This window comes from Strigops habroptila, chromosome 4 (genome assembly GCF_004027225.2).
Source record: "Strigops habroptila isolate Jane chromosome 4, bStrHab1.2.pri, whole genome shotgun sequence".
Taxonomy (NCBI): domain Eukaryota; kingdom Metazoa; phylum Chordata; class Aves; order Psittaciformes; family Psittacidae; genus Strigops; species Strigops habroptila.
In genome coordinates, this window is record NC_046358.1 from 59,150,060 (window position 1) to 59,170,271 (window position 20,212).

The following is a 20,212-nucleotide window of genomic DNA, read 5'->3' on the forward strand; positions in this document are numbered from 1 at the left end:
AGAAAGTTTAAGGCATCTTTAGAACAGAAAGATGGGAGTTTTTCAAGCCTGTTTTCCCAGGGAACTTGTTCAGATGGAGGATGTGCAAACTCCCATGTCCCAGCTGCTCATACTCATGGATTTTGGCAAAGAACTTGTGCTAGAGACACAGACAAACTGCAGAGCTGTGCTTGACAGATTTCTCCAGCTTCTGGAGCTGGAGTTTTCAATGTCAGGGTGCCAGGCTCACATCATTGCCCTTTGTTTAATCAGAACTTATCAGAGCACTGAACTTGATGTAGCCAAGAGGAAAGGATTTTGGATCCTGAACACTTCAACAAAATGTTCTCATTTCTGGGACAGATTAACAAATGGCCTGTCCCTTCATTCTCAGTGAGCAACCTACAGGTTAAAAAAATGCCTGAAATCTCTCCATGAAGCTCAGGCCATCAAAGCTCCTCTCCTGGCACCATCTTTGCAGATGGTCATCTGGTAGTGTGGCAGCATGCCCACTCACGCTACCATATGCCAGAGCTCAGCGTATAAGACAACCAAATATAAGTCAAGGCCTACGAAATGATGAGCCTGTGACAGGTAATGAGTGCCCTTTGTTGCAGGAGGATGCCAACAGAGGCTCCCATGCTTCATTACAAAGACATGTATTTGTTGGCACTTCCTGGACAGGATGCCATTAGACAGGCACACCATCTTTCTCCTGACTTGTTTTTAGAGTGTGGCTCTATCTGTCAGCAGTGAACTCATGGTTGTGGATTTTCCCTGATCTCACAATTCTGCCCCAAATTCTGCAAAAAATGAAGATCCTACAGAGCACTGCAGGACTATGGGTTCCTGCTATCTTTCCTACCGCCCATGTATTGCACATATTGAAATAATTTACAATCTAATTTGCCTCTTCATGTCTGAACCAAACATAAGACTCCTAAAAAACTTCTGACTGAGGTTTCAATTTCGAGCTACTGCAGCAAGTAAAACTACTGCAACAAATACGTCTAGCTTTTTCAAATAGGTCAGGGAGACAATTACACTGATTAATTCTCAGAGGTATATCTATAAAGACTCATTTACACAAACGGGCAGGTTGAATAGTGCAGACATTTGCCAAGTGTCAGAAAACCCAGAATTTAAGACCTCATTTCCCAAGACAGTGATTAATTAGTAAACACCCTTTCTAATATTTCTGGTACTAGATTTGTGTGACATCTCATTTTCCTGTAGAACAACAAGGGGAAAGACCTAAAAATATAAACCCCAAACTGATAAACATTAGTTACACATGCCTATTTATGGCCATACAAAATTTTGAGCCCTTTTTAACATTTTTGCTTTAAGTATCTGTAAATCTGCCTTTTCCAGCTGTGGAACTGCATTCCCTTTTAAGTTTCTCCTTTCCCTCTCTACATTATCATGCTTACATATTTGAAGTTCGTGGCATGATATCTTAGTTGAAGCACTTCCTTTATATGTTTTTGTTATCAAAAGAATACTGAGAAGGAAAAAACTCCTCCAAGAACTCTCCCAAAAACCAAACAAACCCAACAACCCATAGGAGGAAATCATCTTTCCAGTTTGGCTTCACACAGATGAAATGCTTTACACCACTTTTGTTCCATGCCTGTGAAGGATGCTTTAAACCTGGTCAGAGTGGCAGAAGAGGAAAAGATGAATTTCTGAATGTAATTTTGAGTTAAGACCATCAAATATACTGGACCTAGCAACACAGTTCCACAAAAAGAAAACTTTTTGGTTTTCTATGAGTGTTATTAAATGTTGAAAGCACTCATGGATGCCACATGATGGAGGGATATTACAGGATGTCAAAAAACCAAGGTGAACAGAATATATAATTGAAGCATGATACAAATTCTGAAAGGGTCATTTAAGGAGATGCTCCAGCCCCTATGCTTGTACTACTAGCCTAGTGGTTCAGTGCTACAAACTGCCCACTCTGCAGAACCTGCCATACTGTGTGAAGAAAAGCAAACAAGTTCCTTACAGAACAGAAAGGACAAAGTCTCAGCTGTCAGGAATCAACAGCAAAGTGCCACTGACCTCTTTTTGGGACAAAGAACACCCTAAGAAGAACAAAGAAAACTGTATGTACTCTTCTATTAAAAAACCCTAACCAATTAATTCCAGTTATGCTGGAACACTGTAAACGAAATCAATATAGGAAAGTTGTAGTCTAGTAAATGACTTGCCCCAACACAGCTATTTCTGCATTGTCCATAGCAGCTTCTGAGAGGAATAATGGGACTGAAAGTCAAAGTTCTCTCTCAAAAGCCAACTCAACATCTGGTAAGAATGGGTTTTGGAATAACCTTTAAATCTTGATAAGATTTAATACACAATTTCCTTAAACTGTCATAAATCAGAAGAACTGGAAGCTTAACAATGTAGATGAAAGGGATAAAAATGAGAACAACTGAATCAAGCCACCTTGTTATTAATGTCATAGTGCCTATATAGCATGCTAGTATGCAAAAAAGTTATTCCTGTTCCTGGAAAGCTTGAAAACCCAGTATATTAACTTTACTAGATTTTAGAAAGGGGATGAAAATCTTAGCTAATTCAAAGACCAGGTGGCATGTTTAACTTGCCTTACCTCTCATTATAGGAAAGAGCTCCTGTTTTTTATAGTTTAATTCAATTTATATAAGGCCCTGTCTATAACATCCAGATGTCAACTGTTTCTGAATATTCTGAATTTAGATCTAAGCCAAGGAACAGAGTCAGAAGTCAAGCAGTCTATTTCTGAGATACTGAATGAAGGTTTAAACAGTGAATCAACCGTTCGAGCCCATTTTCTCTACTTCCTCTCTTCACTGCAAAATCTCACTGTATTTGAGTTTGTGCTAGGATATTTTCTGAGCTTGTCAGTCTTACAGCTGGAAAGTAGCCAGCTTCTGGCTAGAGCAAAAGAAGCTGGTTTTATTCCAGCTGTTGGCATGTCTTTACAGTCCTATTAAATGTCACTGCTGTGTGGTGCTTAGTTGTAAACTGAGAAATGATGAGAGTTGTGAAATCTTGGGAAACTTGCCTGGTGAAAGAGCTCACACTGTGCATGTGTACATGGGAAGGGGAAAGGTTGAGCAACTTAACCTCCAGATATTGGAGTGACTTAAGAGAAATTGATACAAAAACTTTTTGGCTCAAATTTGAAGGAGAGAGTGCCAAGTTTAAGGACAATCAACAGTCAGCTTTGTGTTACACCATGACCAAATCATGCAAAACTGGTTTTGGTAAGACCACAGTTTCAGGCGATGGTAGTACTGTAAAATCACTTGATGTTCTGACATTTTCTTTCATCAGGAATATTGAAAAAACTCATAGAATAGGACATTTTTTAAAAGCTTTCATTATCTGGAACTCAAATGTTATAGAAGATTTCTACATGGCTGTTTGCATTTGCACATTGGTTCCAGAAAAGTGGCTGAAATTGGTTCTTAAGAATTTTATTAAGTTTCTCTTCTACATTCTGTTAGAAATACTGCTGTAATGTTATTTGATGATCTACAGAAATGGAAGAAGACAATGTTTGTAAGTATAGAAAACATCTTTTTATAACCTTTCACTTCAGACTGGTTTAGCTATGGTTTATGTGCCCGAAAGCTTGCTCAAAAGTTTGCTTGCCTTTTCTTAATATAGCCATGTCAGTAACATCGTTTTTCATATCTCATTAGATTATTGTGGCTACCACACAACCACTAGAAGATGGAAAATTAAACTATTAGCTGTTGAACATATGCTAATCGGCACAACACTTCCACCAACAAACTCTGTCTTAACTTCGGAGCATTAGTGGCATGACAGAACTTGTGATCTCCTTTCCCTTTTCCCTACACCTTTCAATTCTAAATCATGCTGCAATTGCACTATCAATCATTAGGTCAGAAGGACCCAACCATTTGCGCTGAAAGGTTCTCCCTATATTTAGATTCATCACTGCTACAGCTTCACAGCCTTGTTGTGAGCTTCAGCAGCAGCAGTGTGATCAGCAGGATGAGGGAGGGAATTCTCCCCATCTACTCCACTTTGGTGAGACCTCCCCAGCAGTGCTGTGTCCAGCTGTGGAGCAACAACACAAGAAGGACATGGAGCTGTTGGAGCAAGTCCACACGACACCACAAAGATGCTCCAAGGGCTGGAGCAGCTCTGCTCTGGAGACAGGCTGAGAGAGCTGGGCTTGTTCAGCCTGGAGAAGAGAAGGCTCCAAGGAGACCTTAGAGCAGCTTCCAGGGCCTCAAGGGGCCAAAAAGGAATCTGGAGAGCGGCTTTTGACAAGGGCATGTAGTGACAGGACAAGGGGGAATGGTTTTAAACTGACAGAGGGGAGATTTAGATTAGGTATCAGGAAGAAGTTCTTCCCTGTGAGGGTGGTGAGGCCCTGGCACAGGTTGCCCAGAGAAGCTGTGGCTGCACCATCCCTGGCAGTGTTCAAGGCCAGGTTGGACGGGGCTTGGAGCAACCTGGTCCAGTGGAAGGTGTCCCTGCCTGTGGCAGGGGGTTGGAACTGGGTGAGCTTTAAGGTCCCTTCCAACCCAGACCATTCTATAATTTTGTGATTTCCTAAGCAGGGTTAGATGAGTCAGTGGTAACAATGCTGCTGAAGCTGAGCCTGAAATGCAACACCTACTAGTGGATCAGAACTGCTGGTAAACTTACAATTCTGAGGTTTGCTAGTGTGGGCAGAGCTTCTCAGTCCCCAGAAATATTTTTAAATGACATTTCCCTAAAAAAACAAACAAACCACACACTCCTTTTGCACATCCTCCTACCAGCTGCAGAAACCTACCTATTTATCCTTAACTTTGAGAGCCAGCAAAACATATATTTAAAGTCAGTGTGCACCTCCTCCTCGCAGCTGTAGATTCCTATGCCACTTCCCCATTTTCAACCATGACCTCATAATCACAGAATATCACATTTTTCCCTATGCCAGCTGTACTCTGACTGCTGAACCCTGCCTCATTTCACCATTCTGAGTCATGATATCTTGATATTCAGTTATATATAAAATATATAAGTAATCTTCTCCCTCTGCCTTCCCAAGCAGTAAACTTCATTTTTCCCTGAAGCAGAAATTGGAGCTGTGTGCTATTCGTAACTCTTAGTGACAAATAGGTAACAACAGAGTACAGCAGTAGCTCCAAAATACATGTCAGAGGATTGATCAGGATCTTAAATTCTTCTCATTAAGCCAAAGAGATGACAGAAAATTAATTTTCTATTTTATCTTCACATTCTCAACTCTGCCATTCCTTCTTGCATAATTTTAGTAGTGTATCTTGGACTGGAAGCTACCACAGGTTGGCAGCGGAAGCTGCTGGCGTAGGAGGAGATGCACAGATAGTATGGAGTGGTACTTACATCTCCCCTTCCGGGCACCACAGCTGGCACAACAGAAATATCTGTCTTTACTGCATAAAAGAGTATTAGGGCAAGATGGCTGTTGACCAGAATATACTGTGCTGCAGCAGTACAGGACAATATAAAAGCCTCTAGAGGTTGATACAACTTAGAGGACTACTATGTCCCTATCAGCTCAGCACAGGTGGCAGAAAGATATCCAGGTTGCCAAATGACAACATGGGAAATTTTGTGGCTTGGCATATGCTCTACATTTACAGCTTCTGTATTGAACTGTTGAAGAACAAAAGCCTTGGGAAACTATCAGAGGACCTGCAATGACATTGAACGACTTTAATCTCACATCCTTGAAAATGAAAGTCAGTCTTTCCAGTCTGAGGGATGTGTCAGTAAAACCAAACTAGGGAACAACCTCTCTCTTTCAGTTTTCTTTCTTATTTGTCTTTGGTTTATATCCTGCTCTAGAAGAGTTTTTTTAAAAAATTATTTAACCTCTTACGTACAAAAAAAAAAAAAAAAAGGAAAATTTCCCACTGAAATATTTGATTCTACAAATGCCCAAATCACCCTGTAACTTGCTGACAACATCCTGACAGAACCTGCATTTTCAGCATTCATCTTTTTTTTTAGACCAGAGGTATAAGAAACAGAAATATGAAAGCAAAGATCGGAAAACTGCTCTTGAGCTATGTCTGTGATGGAGAGGCATCATTAGGCAGAAGAAAATATGTAAGCATGAGCCCAAGGGTCTTACAAGATCCTTGTCTCATAGAAACTGACTTCAGTAGCTCTGAAACAATTTGTACCAGCTGAGAAGCTGCTTTCCATTTCATCAAATAGCCTATTTTCTCCTTTGCTTCACCTGTAGAGAAGAATCTTATTGTTCTTTAAGATCAGCAGCTGAAAAGTGCTATGGATAAGTATTACTTCACCACTTTTTCTGCCCTGAGCAGTGGAGTCATCATAACTTACAAAAGCCAGTCAACAGCAACAAGCAAACTGATGTCCTGGGTAGGGAGACCCACTGCAGTGAGGATCAGCAGCATAGTGACAAGTCCTGCGCTGGGAATACTGGCAGCTCCAACACTTGCAAGGGTGGCAGTCAAACTGCAAAAACAAAGATCACATGTGGGTAGCAGGAAGAGGAACATACACTTTCATCGCATGCTTATGTGATCATTAGGAAGGTCTTATTTTTAACGAGTCCTCCTCAGAAAACTAATAACTATGTAAGAGATCACGGTAATGTCAGGCCACAGTTTTCATGCTTCTATTTCTCAAAAAATACTTATCTGGGAAGGCCAGATCTATGGGGCTTGTTCTAAGACTTGTAAGAGAGTTGTCTGAGATTGAGCTCTGCAAATTGGTTATGATATTCAAATCTTTTGCCTGGCAGATAGCTGGGGCTGACCCAGGCAACCCAGGTTGTGGTGTGTTTATCAGGAGTCTAGGTTAGAGAGCAACCTGGCCTGCTGAAGAGCTGGGTAGGTCCAGCAGATATGCGGGCAGGATGGTCTACCCCGCGGTCAGGCTTTGCAGCCGGTGCCAGCTCCTCAGGTGCTTCCAGCTTGAACTGGTAAGGGATTGCTTCCAACCTTCACACAGCAGCGCTTAAAGGCCTGGAGGGGAATGAAGCTAGCACTGTTAAGGTCTAACCAGTCTGGCTTAGCTACCATTTCCAAGATCATCCTCTCCTAAAGAAGACAGGAAATCAGAGATTCTACATGACAAATATGAAGTAACTAGGGCTAGGTCAAAGGCTAGTTAAGTCTTTCTGAGTCTGTGTCTGGGTCATGTGAATATCCTCAGTATCACAGACTGGATTTGAAAAAAAAAACCAAACAACCTTTCAATCATTTGTATTGCCACCTCAAGAGACAGTTGTTGTGATACTGTTGTAGCAAAAACGGTACAGAGCATGAACAGGAGAACCAATTGTTTTCTTACAGTTAGCCCAAAGTTGCCACCTGCTTAGTAAATATGAGTCACAAAGCTGGCTACACCAGCCTTGAAATGGCATGATCAGGAAGAGCTAACAGGTCAGTCCTTCAGAAGAGGGTGATGGGACACTGGCACAGGTTGCCCAGAGAAGCTGTGGCTGCCCCATCCCTGGCAGTGTTCAAGGCCAGGTTGGACGGGGCTTGGAGCAACCTGGTCTAGTGGAAGGTGTCCCTGCCCATGGCAGGGGGTTGGAACTAGATGAGCTTTAAGGTCCCTTCCAACCCAAACCATTCCATGATTCTATGAAGAGAACTAACTTGGGTTCAAGCCTACCAAATTTCCTGGACCACAGCCGATTCCTGACTTGAATTTCTACAGTCTTAATTTAGCTTAATATGTGGCAACCCCGAAATGACTGTTTTCAGTCTTAGCAGCAAACACATAACATGCAGATCTAGCATCTGCCTTCATTAGAAGCAGCCCTGAACCCCTGAACCTTTTACAAGCCTTGGCTTTACTATTTCAGGGGTTGGGGCAAGAGGTAAAAAAAATGGAAAATGTGGAACTAATATAGCTGTGCAAGAAACATAGAATTAGACATACCTTTGCAGGAGTTTCTTTAGTGTTAAAAGGGTTTAATAAAAGAAAGGTGGGTGCGTGAAAACTACAGGAAGAAGGCAAACTTGGCAGCTTTCACTTGTGGTTTCCCTTGTAACTAGTCAAAATGCTAGGTCTGGTGTCTTCATCAAGTTTTCCACTGTAGATTAACTTTAGCTGCAGCAGTCATAACTTTGCCATTGTTTTTTATTAGTCACTCTACCTAATAAGTCTTAAAATTCCACTACAGTAAACAGTCTTCAATCATTTATCCATTTTCAATGGCTACTTTCCTTTGTCTTTCCACATAGTCAGCTTAGGCTTAGATATGATAATTTGATACAAAAAGACTAGAGCTAGTACTTGCTGGGTTAGAGATAAAAAGTCTGGAAGTATCCAGACCACACTGCAGACAATCTCATCCTCAGACTGGGCTATTCTCAGCCAGTTTGTTTGCCGTTCACCAAAGTCACAGAAAAAGTGCAGGCAAACATAAATACATGGATACATTTTTAGGTGTACTTTTTCCTTTCAATGTATATAAACAGATACAGTCTAGAAAGCTAATGCCCCATGTATCACTTGTAGCATTCCTCTACACTAAAAAAGGCATTGCATTGCACAGAGAATTATGTATTTCCGATTGTACTGTCAACTGCAAAACTGTGTAAAACACCACCAGCATGCACTAAGGCTGCAAATGATAGAAAAAGTGTGTCACCAGAGAGCCAGGACCTATGTATATGACATTTCTTTGAATATATTATTAGAAATCCATGGATTTCACAGTGAATCCCACAGATACTGAGAAGACATCCAACCCAAAGCTTCACATTTTACAATCTGTAGAAACAAAGCCTATGAGTATTTTGAACTGACCTCACAGTAACTATCTGGCCTCCATCCAGCTCAATTCCATTCATCTGTGCTATGAATATTGCAGCCACAGCTTCATAAAGGGCAGTTCCATCCATGTTAATAGTTGCTCCAACCGGAAGAACAAACCTTGTTACACGCTTATCAATGCCTAGATTTTCTTCAAGGCACCGGAATGTGACAGGTAATGTTCCAGCACTGAAGGACAGAAAGCAAAAAAGTAGAGAAGGCATAATTACACTATAATGTACATACATAAGGGAGGAAAGTCAGACATTCTGCTCTCATTGTCTACACTTTCCACTTCTACTTTCTGTTGTGATTCAAGCCTTTTTTAGCCAATTTTTAAATTAAGCCTTCATTTAGCTGGAGGTGGGCCAAGTCACGAACACGACTTGAAGTAGAGATGAGAGCTTGAAAGAGTGTAGATGAATTTTTCAGACTCATTTATGGATTATTTCTTGTATTTTGTTCAAAAGGACAAGTTCCAGATGTTTTCTGATTGACAGAACTATAAAGCATAGGGACAAACTCTAAATTTCTTTGATTGTGAATTTGCTCCAACTGGAGAAATCACTGTTACATTAAGGAATGAAAAAGCTAGGCAAAAAGATATGACCCATCAAGTTCCCAGACACTGGAGAACAGGAAGGATATAAAACACAGCTGGAGGACAGGAAAAGATGTGAAAGACAGCTGGAAGAAGGGAACAGCTCCTTGTACAGATCCACAGTGCCTTGCTGGATTTAAAATGAAAGAGGGGAGATTTAGGTGCAATATAAGGGAGAAATTCTTTACTATGAGGGTGGTGAGACACTGGCACAGGTTGCCCAGAGAAGCTGTGGCTGCCCCATCCCTGGCAGTGTTCAAGGCCAGGTTGGACGGGGCTTGGAGCAACCTGGTCTAGTGGAAGGTGTCCCTGCCCATGGGAGGGGGTTGGAACTGGAGGAGCTTTAAAGTCCCTTCCAATCCAAACCAGTCATTCTATGAATAGTACAGGCTATTACATTCACTTCCTCAAAAATTCACTTTCATCAAAAATTACTGCTGAAAACAGAACACACTCTTATTCCCTGTAGATTCAAATATCTTCTACTTTCTTCCCTATCAGGTCTGCCTGCCTCAGGCAAAGGACTTGCTGCAACAAGCATGAAACTCAAAACAGGAACATGTTTTGGTTCCTTACTTTTTTGTATTATCTCTCCACTTGGCGGAGCAGATCTATTGTGGTTGATTTGCTTGAGTTGGCAGAATTTCTCGAAGGTCTTCACTATTGTGTCCCACTAATTCTGGTGTCACTGCCCTATAAAAATACTAATTTGCTCATAGAAGAGTAAAGGACTAGACTCACCATATTTTCTCACATAAATACTTACAGTATATTCTTGCTAGTGCCTTGCAACTTCAGGGTCTTTCCAACTCATTCATTCATCCACTACCATAGAGATGCTAATTGGGTACAAAAAAATGCAGTCTTTCCATTTTACAGATAATTAAACCATGGAAAAGGGAGATTAAGGAATGATTGAGATACCTAACTATAAAAATCTAGTGTTGTAATAAACATCGTAGGTTATCAGGAATAAGCACACGAGGCTGACCTATCTCACATGGGATCTATGGAAAACTCAAACTCTTCTGGACTGGCAGATGCCCAAGTCACTCCTCTTGTCCCACATCTATGGAAACATGAGTTAGAAGACATAAACTTTTCGATCCCCACCTTGGGTTCAAATGATTGGACCATTCTGTCTTCATAGAAGTGATTTTTTTAACAGACTTCGATAAGCCAGATACACGGTACCAAACACTTGTGTTGTAGCATCTTTACAAATATATTTGTATTTATTTTACTGTGATTTTAATCATAGATAATCAAATTCTCAATATTCTGTGCATTTAGCTAAATCGGAGAGAATTCATACTTTCTAAAACCAGTGTAATATATTCTTTCATAAGATACTCTAGCACCTATATTTGTAGCAGATAGCAGAAAATATCTAGTGAGTCATTAATCAATAATTAGTAGACAGTTTTCAAGTCAGTTCCAGGATCACTTTGCCTCCTACAGAAAAGATATTCTTATATTTTATCAACAGAAAAATAGAATAGAAAATGTAGTTCACAGACACACATTGAAACTCAGCCAGATACAGTTCTTTTTCTTCAGAAATACAAGTCCCATCTTACCTTTACTGTCACTAATCAGATCATCAGCACAAAATGTGTACCAGCCATGGCCTACTGTTGTTGCAATGAACCCCAGCTGGCTCAGGAAGCAGGGACTATGCAAATGTCTTTCCCCTTCAGTTCTGCCACCATAAGCAAGGACAGGTGGGCAGGCCATGGAGACAAGGTTTCTTTACTGGAAGAGCAAAATACATATGTGCCTTCCATGATTCCTCAGCCTGGCCAAAGAGCTTTAATAAGTTGCTGAATAAGAACTATTTGCAACTTCCAGAGGTGCCAGGTTAGACCATATGATGGTGATCATTGTCCTGTGGTCAGGTGTCTGTGGTGCTATGTCCACATCTGTTTAGCCAGTAATTCAGACCTGGATAGCAGTCAGGTGGTAAAGCTAGTGTCCAGGTAAATCCATATGCTGGAATCACTTATGATCTCTCACATCTTTCCACTTTGGTACTCCAGCAGGAAAACATTTACTTCACGCCAATAAACATCCACAAATGTTGCGTATGGACACTGTAAATCTGGTAATGAAAATCTAAGTGGAAACTCAAACACTTCAATGAACAAAAGCCTTAGGGAAATTGTGGTTTAGTGAAACTCCTGGCCAGACTATATCTCCTATAATCCACCTTGTTTATCACAGAGCCACAGAATTATCAAAGTTGGAAGGCACCTCTGGAGGTCACCTATTCCAACCACCTTGCTTAAGGCAGAGGCAGCTAGTACAGGTTACTGAGGCCCATACCCAGACAGGTTTTGTGTATCTCCAGGGACAAAGACTCCATGACTGCTCTGGGCAACCTGTGCCAGCATTCAACCAGTCACAGTAAACCACAGTAAAGAGATTTTTCTTGCATTCAGATGGAATTTCTTGTGTTTCAGTTTGTGCCTACTGCCTCTCGTCCTGTCGCTGGGCATCACTGAGAAGATTCTTGCTTGATCTTCTCTACACTGTCCCATCAGATATTTATGCACGTAATATCCCCTCAGAGCCTCTTGTTCATCAGGGCAGAAGTCATGCAGCAGAGTGATTTGGGTTGACCAAAAGAGGCAGACGAATTACAATTCTTTCAAGGCATTCCTGAAATCATGGTACTAGTTTTCTGATGGTCGGTTTTGAACTAGGCTTTTTTGTTTTCACCTTTTAATTAAAATGGAAGATTACATTTTCTTCACAAATAAAACATTTATTGGAGAAAAACACTTTAAAATACGGTATTTAACTGAAAAATATTTTAAACACAAGATCTACTGAATGCCCTAATGCAGTCATTATTTAACATCAACATATTACTGACAGGTAAATTGCCTACATACTTTGTTGAGTCTGTTCTGTACAGTAAGTAGCAATGAATCTAAAATGCTCAGCTCTTCAATAAAGTCCCCTTACTCTGCCAAAACAGATAAAAGAATGAGAGGGTTTTTTTATTTCTTTCTTGAAACCTAGCACTGTTTATTTTTTTCCACAATGCAATGAGACTGGTCTTCACATGCTTCCAAAATAAATAGAATTATCACTGTTTCCTAAGTGAGGATACAAGTACAGGGTAAGACAATTTCCACGAGTCATTTGGTCAATGCCAGAATGGAAAACAAAAAGTGTGTCTCTCAACTCTCTGCAGCTGGCTGTGCAACCTCTCTATAAAATCCTGAAGCTGTGTGGTTATTTTCATTTATTTCAACATGCTGGATTAAAAATAGTTTTTATTCAATGGCATAAGATGATTTTGCAGCAAAGGTCAGAAGAGTACATGTATTATTTCTAAACAGCAGCTAATAATCTGCTAAAAAATAAAGCAAGATATTATTTCTCAATTGTACCTGGAAGCTGTGCCTAGCGCTGTGATCCATGCCTGGAAAATCCCAGCAAGGAAGGAAAATGGGCTTTTCCTTGTTATCACAAAATAGAGCAGAGGCAGGAAGATCCCTCCATGGATGACAAGACCCACAATCACAGTGACCATGTACATGCCAAGTTGTCTAGCAACTACTTCTAAGTCCTTGATTGCAATGATTTTTCCACAAATGAGGCAAGCAATGCCCAAAGGGGAGTACCTGGAGAAAGAGAACAAGCATAGACAAGAACTAGTCTTTGCATTGTAGTCATAAAAATTGTGCTCAACAGAGTAGACTGGAGGAAAGGTAGGAGGCTCTCAGGCTCAACACTGAGATGCAGTTCAGGAATTGATGGAAATTCAATGGATAGCTTTCACACCTTTTAAAAAATAATGGCTTTCTCCAGCAAATGCCCCGACTACTTCATTTTATTCCATCCCCTCAAACGGAATATGCATTTCCTGAAAAGTCTTTGATCCTGATACATGATACATGATTTTGAACATGATACAAAAATACTATAATGTTAACACAGGCTTGGATCATTATGAAGAGTGGTTTAGTATTTGTTTTTAATACATAACTTTTACAACCCATTGCTTAACTGATTTCAGAGAGTTGCATTACTTGCTTCAGTTAAACTATTTGTCGAAACGAATCACTTACCCTGAAGGCTGCAAATGTTTCTGTTATGTTCTTTAAATAATTTGGACAAACGTTTTTTAGTTCATGGATTCTTCATTAGCTATGTGCTTTCCTTACTTAGGGTAGGGTTTTTGTCACCTCAGTCATGTGATTCCCCGATGTCATAAACAGAACTTTTAAATAGGGTGATAATAGTAGCACAGGTTGGTAAGATTTGAAATTAATGGATAGTCTCTAAAAAATGTAATAGTGAGAAATGCCTGAAAGCGCATGGATAGAATATTTGTACCTACACTGGTAAAGATTACTACCTTATATAATTTTAAATTACATTCATTTTATCTGTTTCATAAAACTAAAGCGGAAAGTAATATGTGTAACAGTGGAGAAACAGTAAACAAAATGGCTCTCTGAAAATAAACAGTAACGTATCCTTTCAAAAGCGATTAGTGATTTGGATGCTTAATTAAAGACAATACAAAGGAAGCTGACTTTCAGAATAGAAATGTTTCATATTTTATGTAAGAAATATCTTAAGAAACATCTCATGGTCTCTCAAGCAGTGCGCCCCAAACCTTGAAAGCCCACCTGAAATGCAAGGCCAGCTGTTACACCAGTTATCATAAAAGCCATGTTTCAATGAACTTGACAAAGCACATATCTTATAAAGAATTACATGGTGTCAGAGCCAGATGTCTGCTTTGTTTTATGTTCATGTAGCAATACCATGCTCCTGAGAGTCTGGCGTTGCCGCAGGAGTTACAGCTCTCTGTGTAGAGAAATCATTAGCCAAACAGAATGTAATCCTGCATAAAGAAGTGCATTTGTCTTTATAAACACACATTTAAAAAAATGCTTTTGGCCACAACAGTTCTTTAAAAATTCTAGACAGAGATGAACAAGTGGAATTCTCAACATCAATCTCCTTTCTCAAAAGGAATAAAAAGCACATCAGTAAAAAATAAACATTTATACTGAATATCTTGAATCTTGCACGATTTCCTGCCATTGCAACGCTACTAGAAACGATTTATACTGTAGGCAAGGTATTGTGTCTGGGGTGTACCAATTGGTGCTAAGAGTAAATTCTAGCTCTTGAAGTGTTATGAGAGTATAATCACCATCTCTCCACAGAGTTGAGAGCAGCAGGGTTTTGTAAATAAAACCAATTGCATTTTTATGCAGCAAGATTGCCTACAGAAGAGCAGAAGCACAACAGGAATGAAAATAATTGCTTCACGTTCTTTCTTTTGTTCTAGACATTTCCACATCGCTGTCACTATCTGCATCACTCTTGCAGAAGTCTCCCTTTGAAACACTGATGATGCTGGAGACTTGCACTTTAGGCACCCTGCTTCCTTTTCTATCAGCTGTGTCCATCTGGAGCCTCAGAGAAGAGGTATACTGCAGCCCTGTAACTCAGGAAACCCCTTCCAGGGACACCAGGGAATCATGGGGAGCAATGAGCCATGATACATGTGTTGTAGTGAAGTGGCTATTTCTGCACTCAAAGACCCGGGAGATATGAAACACAGTAGTATAATGACTTTCTTTGTTCTGAAAAACTGTTTTTTTGCGATATGGCCACACTTGGCACTGTGCACAAATAGCTTTGGGGAAGCCTTTGGAAGAAACACCTCAAGAAAAGAAAAAAAAGAGAGAGAATCCCCTTCCAGAAATGCAAACAAGGGCTCAGCCTTAATTGGGTAAAATCACTCCCTTGAAGGCAAGCAAGGCCCCGTTATTACAAATTGGTATACTTCAGAACCAGGACAGATACCTCTCAGTGACCCCATCGGGCAAGGATGCAAGACACAGATTCTGCAGAAACCATGGGTGGAAGGACTACACATCACTGAAAACTGATGGAATTTTATTTGGTGGTAAAGTATTTTTACTACAGAAGACAGTGAATAAAGCGTGTCTCCAGGCTTCTTTGTAATTGTACCTCCTAGCTAATATCCTGGTATGCTAACCTCTCAGGAAGATTTGGATATTCTGATGTGGGGTGTTCTTGCTTCCTTAGACGTCTTTCTGTGTAATTAACTTCCATAATCAATGTGGCATTTGAAGGCCTTTGATGGTACCTGCATGTCTTGGATTTCATTAATAATAATTCAGAAATATTTCAAATCGAGTCATAAATAATCCTCACCCACTAGAAACAATGCTGCTGTGGTTCTAACATATCTGTCGAGGCTTTACAAAATTAATTATTTAATTACACTGTTTACTAACAAATTGTGGTCACTATATGCTATATTAAGGGTTTATAAGGTTGTTTCAAATATTTCTTTGTTCTAGAAGCTAAAGCTTCAAACTTACCACATGATCATAGTCACCAACTTCATTACGATCTCATTCAGGATGTTGAAGAAATCCACCATCATCTTGGCCTGTTCTCCCATTTTCCCCATAGCAATGCCAAAAGCAATAAAGAATCCTATCAAACCTATTGGCAAAAAATCACAAGACAAAAAAACCCCACAAGTAAATCCATGCGTTTTAGGAAGGTTTTGAACCTGGTCAATGCCTTGATACTACTTGCTAATACAGTTTTCAGAACTATCAAGTATTACACACCTTTTGGGAGTTTTTACTATGAAGTCACTCTCCCCTTTCACGATCATATTCAGAACATCTTTTATTCTTCAATGTTTTACTAACTTCCAATTTCACAGCCCAGCTATGTGTTGTTTTTTTTCTTTTTTCCTGAATTGATCTGATCATCAATGATATACCTATACCCCAATCTTCTCAGTGCCATGCAACTGTTAGAAACCTCATAGCCCCCGGCAAACGGAAGAGGCAATACAGTGCTGTACCATGACTCCTCATTGCTGTTAAAACAGTCACTAGAGACCAAAAGTGTTTCTCTCAACCTTTACAAAAGCTTCTTGACAGATTCAACCTACAGACTAATCAATCAGTCTTGGAGTACAGGGAAAGGCAAAAGCAGCCCCGGAATATAAATTTCACAGGCCAGGAGTATTCCAGTTAAATGAAGAAAGTGGGGGTAGGAGGAGAAGGTGGGACAGAGGGACTTCTGACAAGCGCATGCAGCAACAGGACAAGGGGAATGGCTTTAAACCGACAGAAAGGAGATTTAGATGAGATATTAGGAAGAAGTTCTTCCCTGTGAGGGTGGTGAGGCCCTGGCACAGGTTGCCCAGAGAAGCTGTGGTTGCCCCATCCCTGGCAGTGTTCAAGGCCAGGTTGGACGGGGCTTGGAGCAACCTGGTCTAGTGGAAGGTGTCCCTGCCCGTGCCACTCACCCAGTGGCAAAGAACTGGATGAGCTTTAAGGTCCTTTCCAACCCAAACTGCTCTAGGATTCTAAGATTCTATGATTTTACTTTAAGCTAAACCACAGAACTCCCATTAAACAGATTAATCTCACTGAAACCAGCTATCAGGGGATATATAATCGTAGAATTCAGCAAGAGTAACATTTGGCTCCTAAATTTAAATGCTAAGGCGTGAAAGTCTGCAGTATTGGACTATCAGTGTGAAAAACCAACTGAGTGCATCTGTTATGTATTACTTTGGAGCTGTATCTCCAATGCTAACCTTTAACATCCAGCAATTTTCAGTGGGATTAGTAACTGATACTGAAACATAGTTTGAATCTTCAGCCACCCTTTGAGGCTAAATAGTCTGTCATAATACGAGTTCAGCATTTAAAAAATGTGTGAACTCAACTAGGAAATTCCTAAGGAAAAACCCATCAGGACACAAAAGCATTCAAGAGAATTTCGGCTACCGGTACTCTGGGAAAAGACAGGCTGTCCCATATCCTCACACTGGGTTTAGCAACCAGATTTTTTTCTTCTTCCTTTTTAATCCAATCTCCTGGATATGAAGTAATTTCTTAGCACTAAGCTATCTTTGTTGAGTCACTTGAATAGGGAAGTGAAGCGTATGTTTGTGTGCTGCAGAGCACAGAGAAATTATTAAAAGCTTTTCAGTCAAAGACCAAGTAACTTCCTGGAATTCAGACACTGCATCAGAAAATGTTAGTAGGTGGTTTTGTTCGTTAACCCCAAATGAGCTGCTGCATTAGTCATAAGAGTCAAGTTGGTTCATATTTGCAGGAATTTGCCTGGCTTGTACAGTTTATGCAAGCTGGCTGGCAATTCCCCAATTTTCACTTCTTCATTCAAAACCAAACAAAACTCTGCAACACTTGAGTCATTGGCCAAAATACTACAGCAACCCCCCCAGCTAAACTGTGTATTTCCTTTATGTAGGAATTGTATTCAGCCTTCTATCTTTTTTCTCATCCATAACAGTGCCTGCACTAGTGCTGGACAAAAAAGTCCAGCACTAAATGCAATGCATCTCTCACATGAGAAATATTGTTTCATTTTAATGCATAAGCAGTGCTCTGGGAAAGAAAAAATGCAGGTGAGGATAACAGCATGAGCAATGAGCTGCTGCCTCATGCATGGTGCAATTTGCAGCTTTGAAAGAAAGCGGCTCCTCTGCCCACAGACATTGAATGGAAGGGGTTGCTGTGGAGGCGGCAGAAACAGTGGCTCTTGTAAAGCCAGCTGCTTCACAGAGAAACAAATCCTCTCTGATCAGCTCTTGACAAGGGCCTGTAGTGACAAGACAAGGGGAAATGGCTTTAAACTGACAGAGGGGAGACTTAGATGAGATATTAGGCAGAAGTTCTTCCCTGTGAGGGTGCTGAGGCCCTGGCACAGGTTGCCCAGAGAAGCTGGGGCTGCCCAATCCCTGATGGTGTTCAAGGCCAGGCTGGACAGGGCTTGGAGCAACCTGGTCTAGTGGAAGGTGTCCCTGCCCATGGCAGGGGGTTGGAACTAGGTGAGCTTTGAGGTCCCTTCTAACCCAAACCGTCCTATGGTTTTATGAGCTTACTGGTGCTGTCTCCCCTATGTCTAAGCAAAGCAGCCACTGCCTACTGACTCGCCAACACCTGAAGAAGCTCTGCAGGCACAGCAGTCACTGTGTCAGCAGGAGCAGCACATCAGCTGCAAGAAGTCTGTAAGGGGCTATTTATTTGCCCCTAAAAAGTGATGGCCCAGTGGTGAGATTAAGCTGTGGTTTAGGTACTGCCACGTACTGTTCCACTTTGATGATGCCACGATAAAGACAGGTGTCAGCCTGTGGACATGCTGCCACAGAGCATGTGTATCTTGAAGCGTAGACATGCCAATAAGGCTAGAAATTGAAGGCTAATTTGTGACTGACTTCACCCACATCCATAAAGTAAGAAGGGGAATGAAGAGCACTCCTTTCTGGGCTGACAAAACAGTGAGTCTACACACAGAGGAGATAACAGAAGCGGTGTGGTGGCTCTTCGTTCCCTTGTGTCCCTGCCCCAGCCCAAACAGGTACCTCAGGAAGGGGTGGGAGATGGCAAAGCCTTCATACAACCCCCACTTGCCAGCTCATCTAGCCAAGATGGCATGATATCAGTTGTTCATAATTTGCAGCTGGTAAAGGTCAGCAGGCAAGATGAAAGGAGGGAGCTGTGACTCAGAGATGTGTCAAGCCTCCCTGGGATTTTTTTTGGGTGGTGTGGTTCACACCCCACCTCTCATTTCAGGCTCTGCCTCAAACCAAATTCTAGTTCAGTGTGCCCGAGACACCTACTGGAAACAGCTGAGCTCAGATTCATCAGGGGGTGGGTAGAGGTGGCTCTGGAACCTCTCCCCCATACTGTGCAGCCAATATGTGTTAGTTTTAGTCTAGGTAGGCTACTTCTAGGATGAAAGGATACCTCCTGCATGCTTCTCCACCGTACTCCAATACATACCTGCAAAGCTACAGAATAATTCTGTAATTGTTTCTGTAATAATTCTGCAATTGTTTCTTGCTTGTTTCTGTGACATAGTCGCATTTCTCAGAAGACCATTAAATTTTTACCTCAGAGACCAGCAGGCAGCCCAATAGGTGATAACATGTGCTGATTATTTGGGGAGACTAAACTTGCACTGAAGAGGAAACCAGAAAACACTGGTTACCCAGTCACAGCCAAAAGCTGTGTCATACAATATGATGTAAGTATTTGACAGGCAAAAAGTTTTCCTACCCAGGACATTCATGCCATCCTTAAATTCAAGTCCCTTCTTAATGACCAGCTGGGCTTCTGGTGGTGCTTCACGCGCTGTCTCATTCATCAGAGCAAAAGCAGAGTCAGTGACATTAGGTGCTTCTTCTATGGGTGGTGGCACCAGCACTTTCTTGGTGACAGTTTGGATCTGAAGACAATAAAAAGAGAGGATGAGAATGGAAACAGACTGAATGTGATCCGTATGGAAGATCTGGGAAAAATAATAAAAACAGTCTTCACTCGAAATTCCAGGGAACTATATTTTTTAAGTATTAGACATGCACTCCACAACCTCTCACCCCTCTTCCAAAAATAAGTCTGTTTTTCAATCGTTCCAAGTGCCACAAAGTCCCTGGGAGTCTTCCTCATGACTCTAGTGTGAAAAGTATGGCAAATACTTGTTCCTTACCACTACGATATAATCTTTTACAGCTAGTTAGCCCCTTTGCCCAGATGGCTCACAAATGGTGCTTCATAGATTGTGTGTTACACATTGATACAATTTATTTAGAACCAAAAGGCAGGCTCCTCTAAGACCAGCCACAGCAGCAACTCTGCAGCAAGGCTTGTTATTCAGATTGGTCTCCTCAGCTAAAGTTATCACAGTTTGATGGTTAAATCAAATCAAAAACTTAGTGCATATCCAACGCTTCACTTGGTGACTGCAAGAGCTCAAAAT

The 20,212-nt window shown here is 41.0% G+C and overlaps 1 protein-coding gene across 2 annotated transcripts in view; it reads right to left on the bottom strand.

The window, feature by feature from the left end:
* SLC1A2 (solute carrier family 1 member 2) overlaps nt 1–20,212 on the bottom strand; it is an 86,613-nt gene that overhangs the window by 14,030 nt on the left and 52,371 nt on the right. For both annotated transcript variants that reach the window (XM_030484605.1, XM_030484606.1), the window contains 5 exons: nt 19,513–19,681; nt 15,778–15,904; nt 12,793–13,026; nt 8,785–8,979; nt 6,340–6,474 (listed from right to left, as the gene is read on the bottom strand). In XM_030484605.1, the coding sequence (XP_030340465.1) occupies nt 6,340–6,474; nt 8,785–8,979; nt 12,793–13,026; nt 15,778–15,904; nt 19,513–19,681 (860 nt within the window). The remainder of the gene's footprint in view (nt 1–6,339; nt 6,475–8,784; nt 8,980–12,792; nt 13,027–15,777; nt 15,905–19,512; nt 19,682–20,212) is intronic.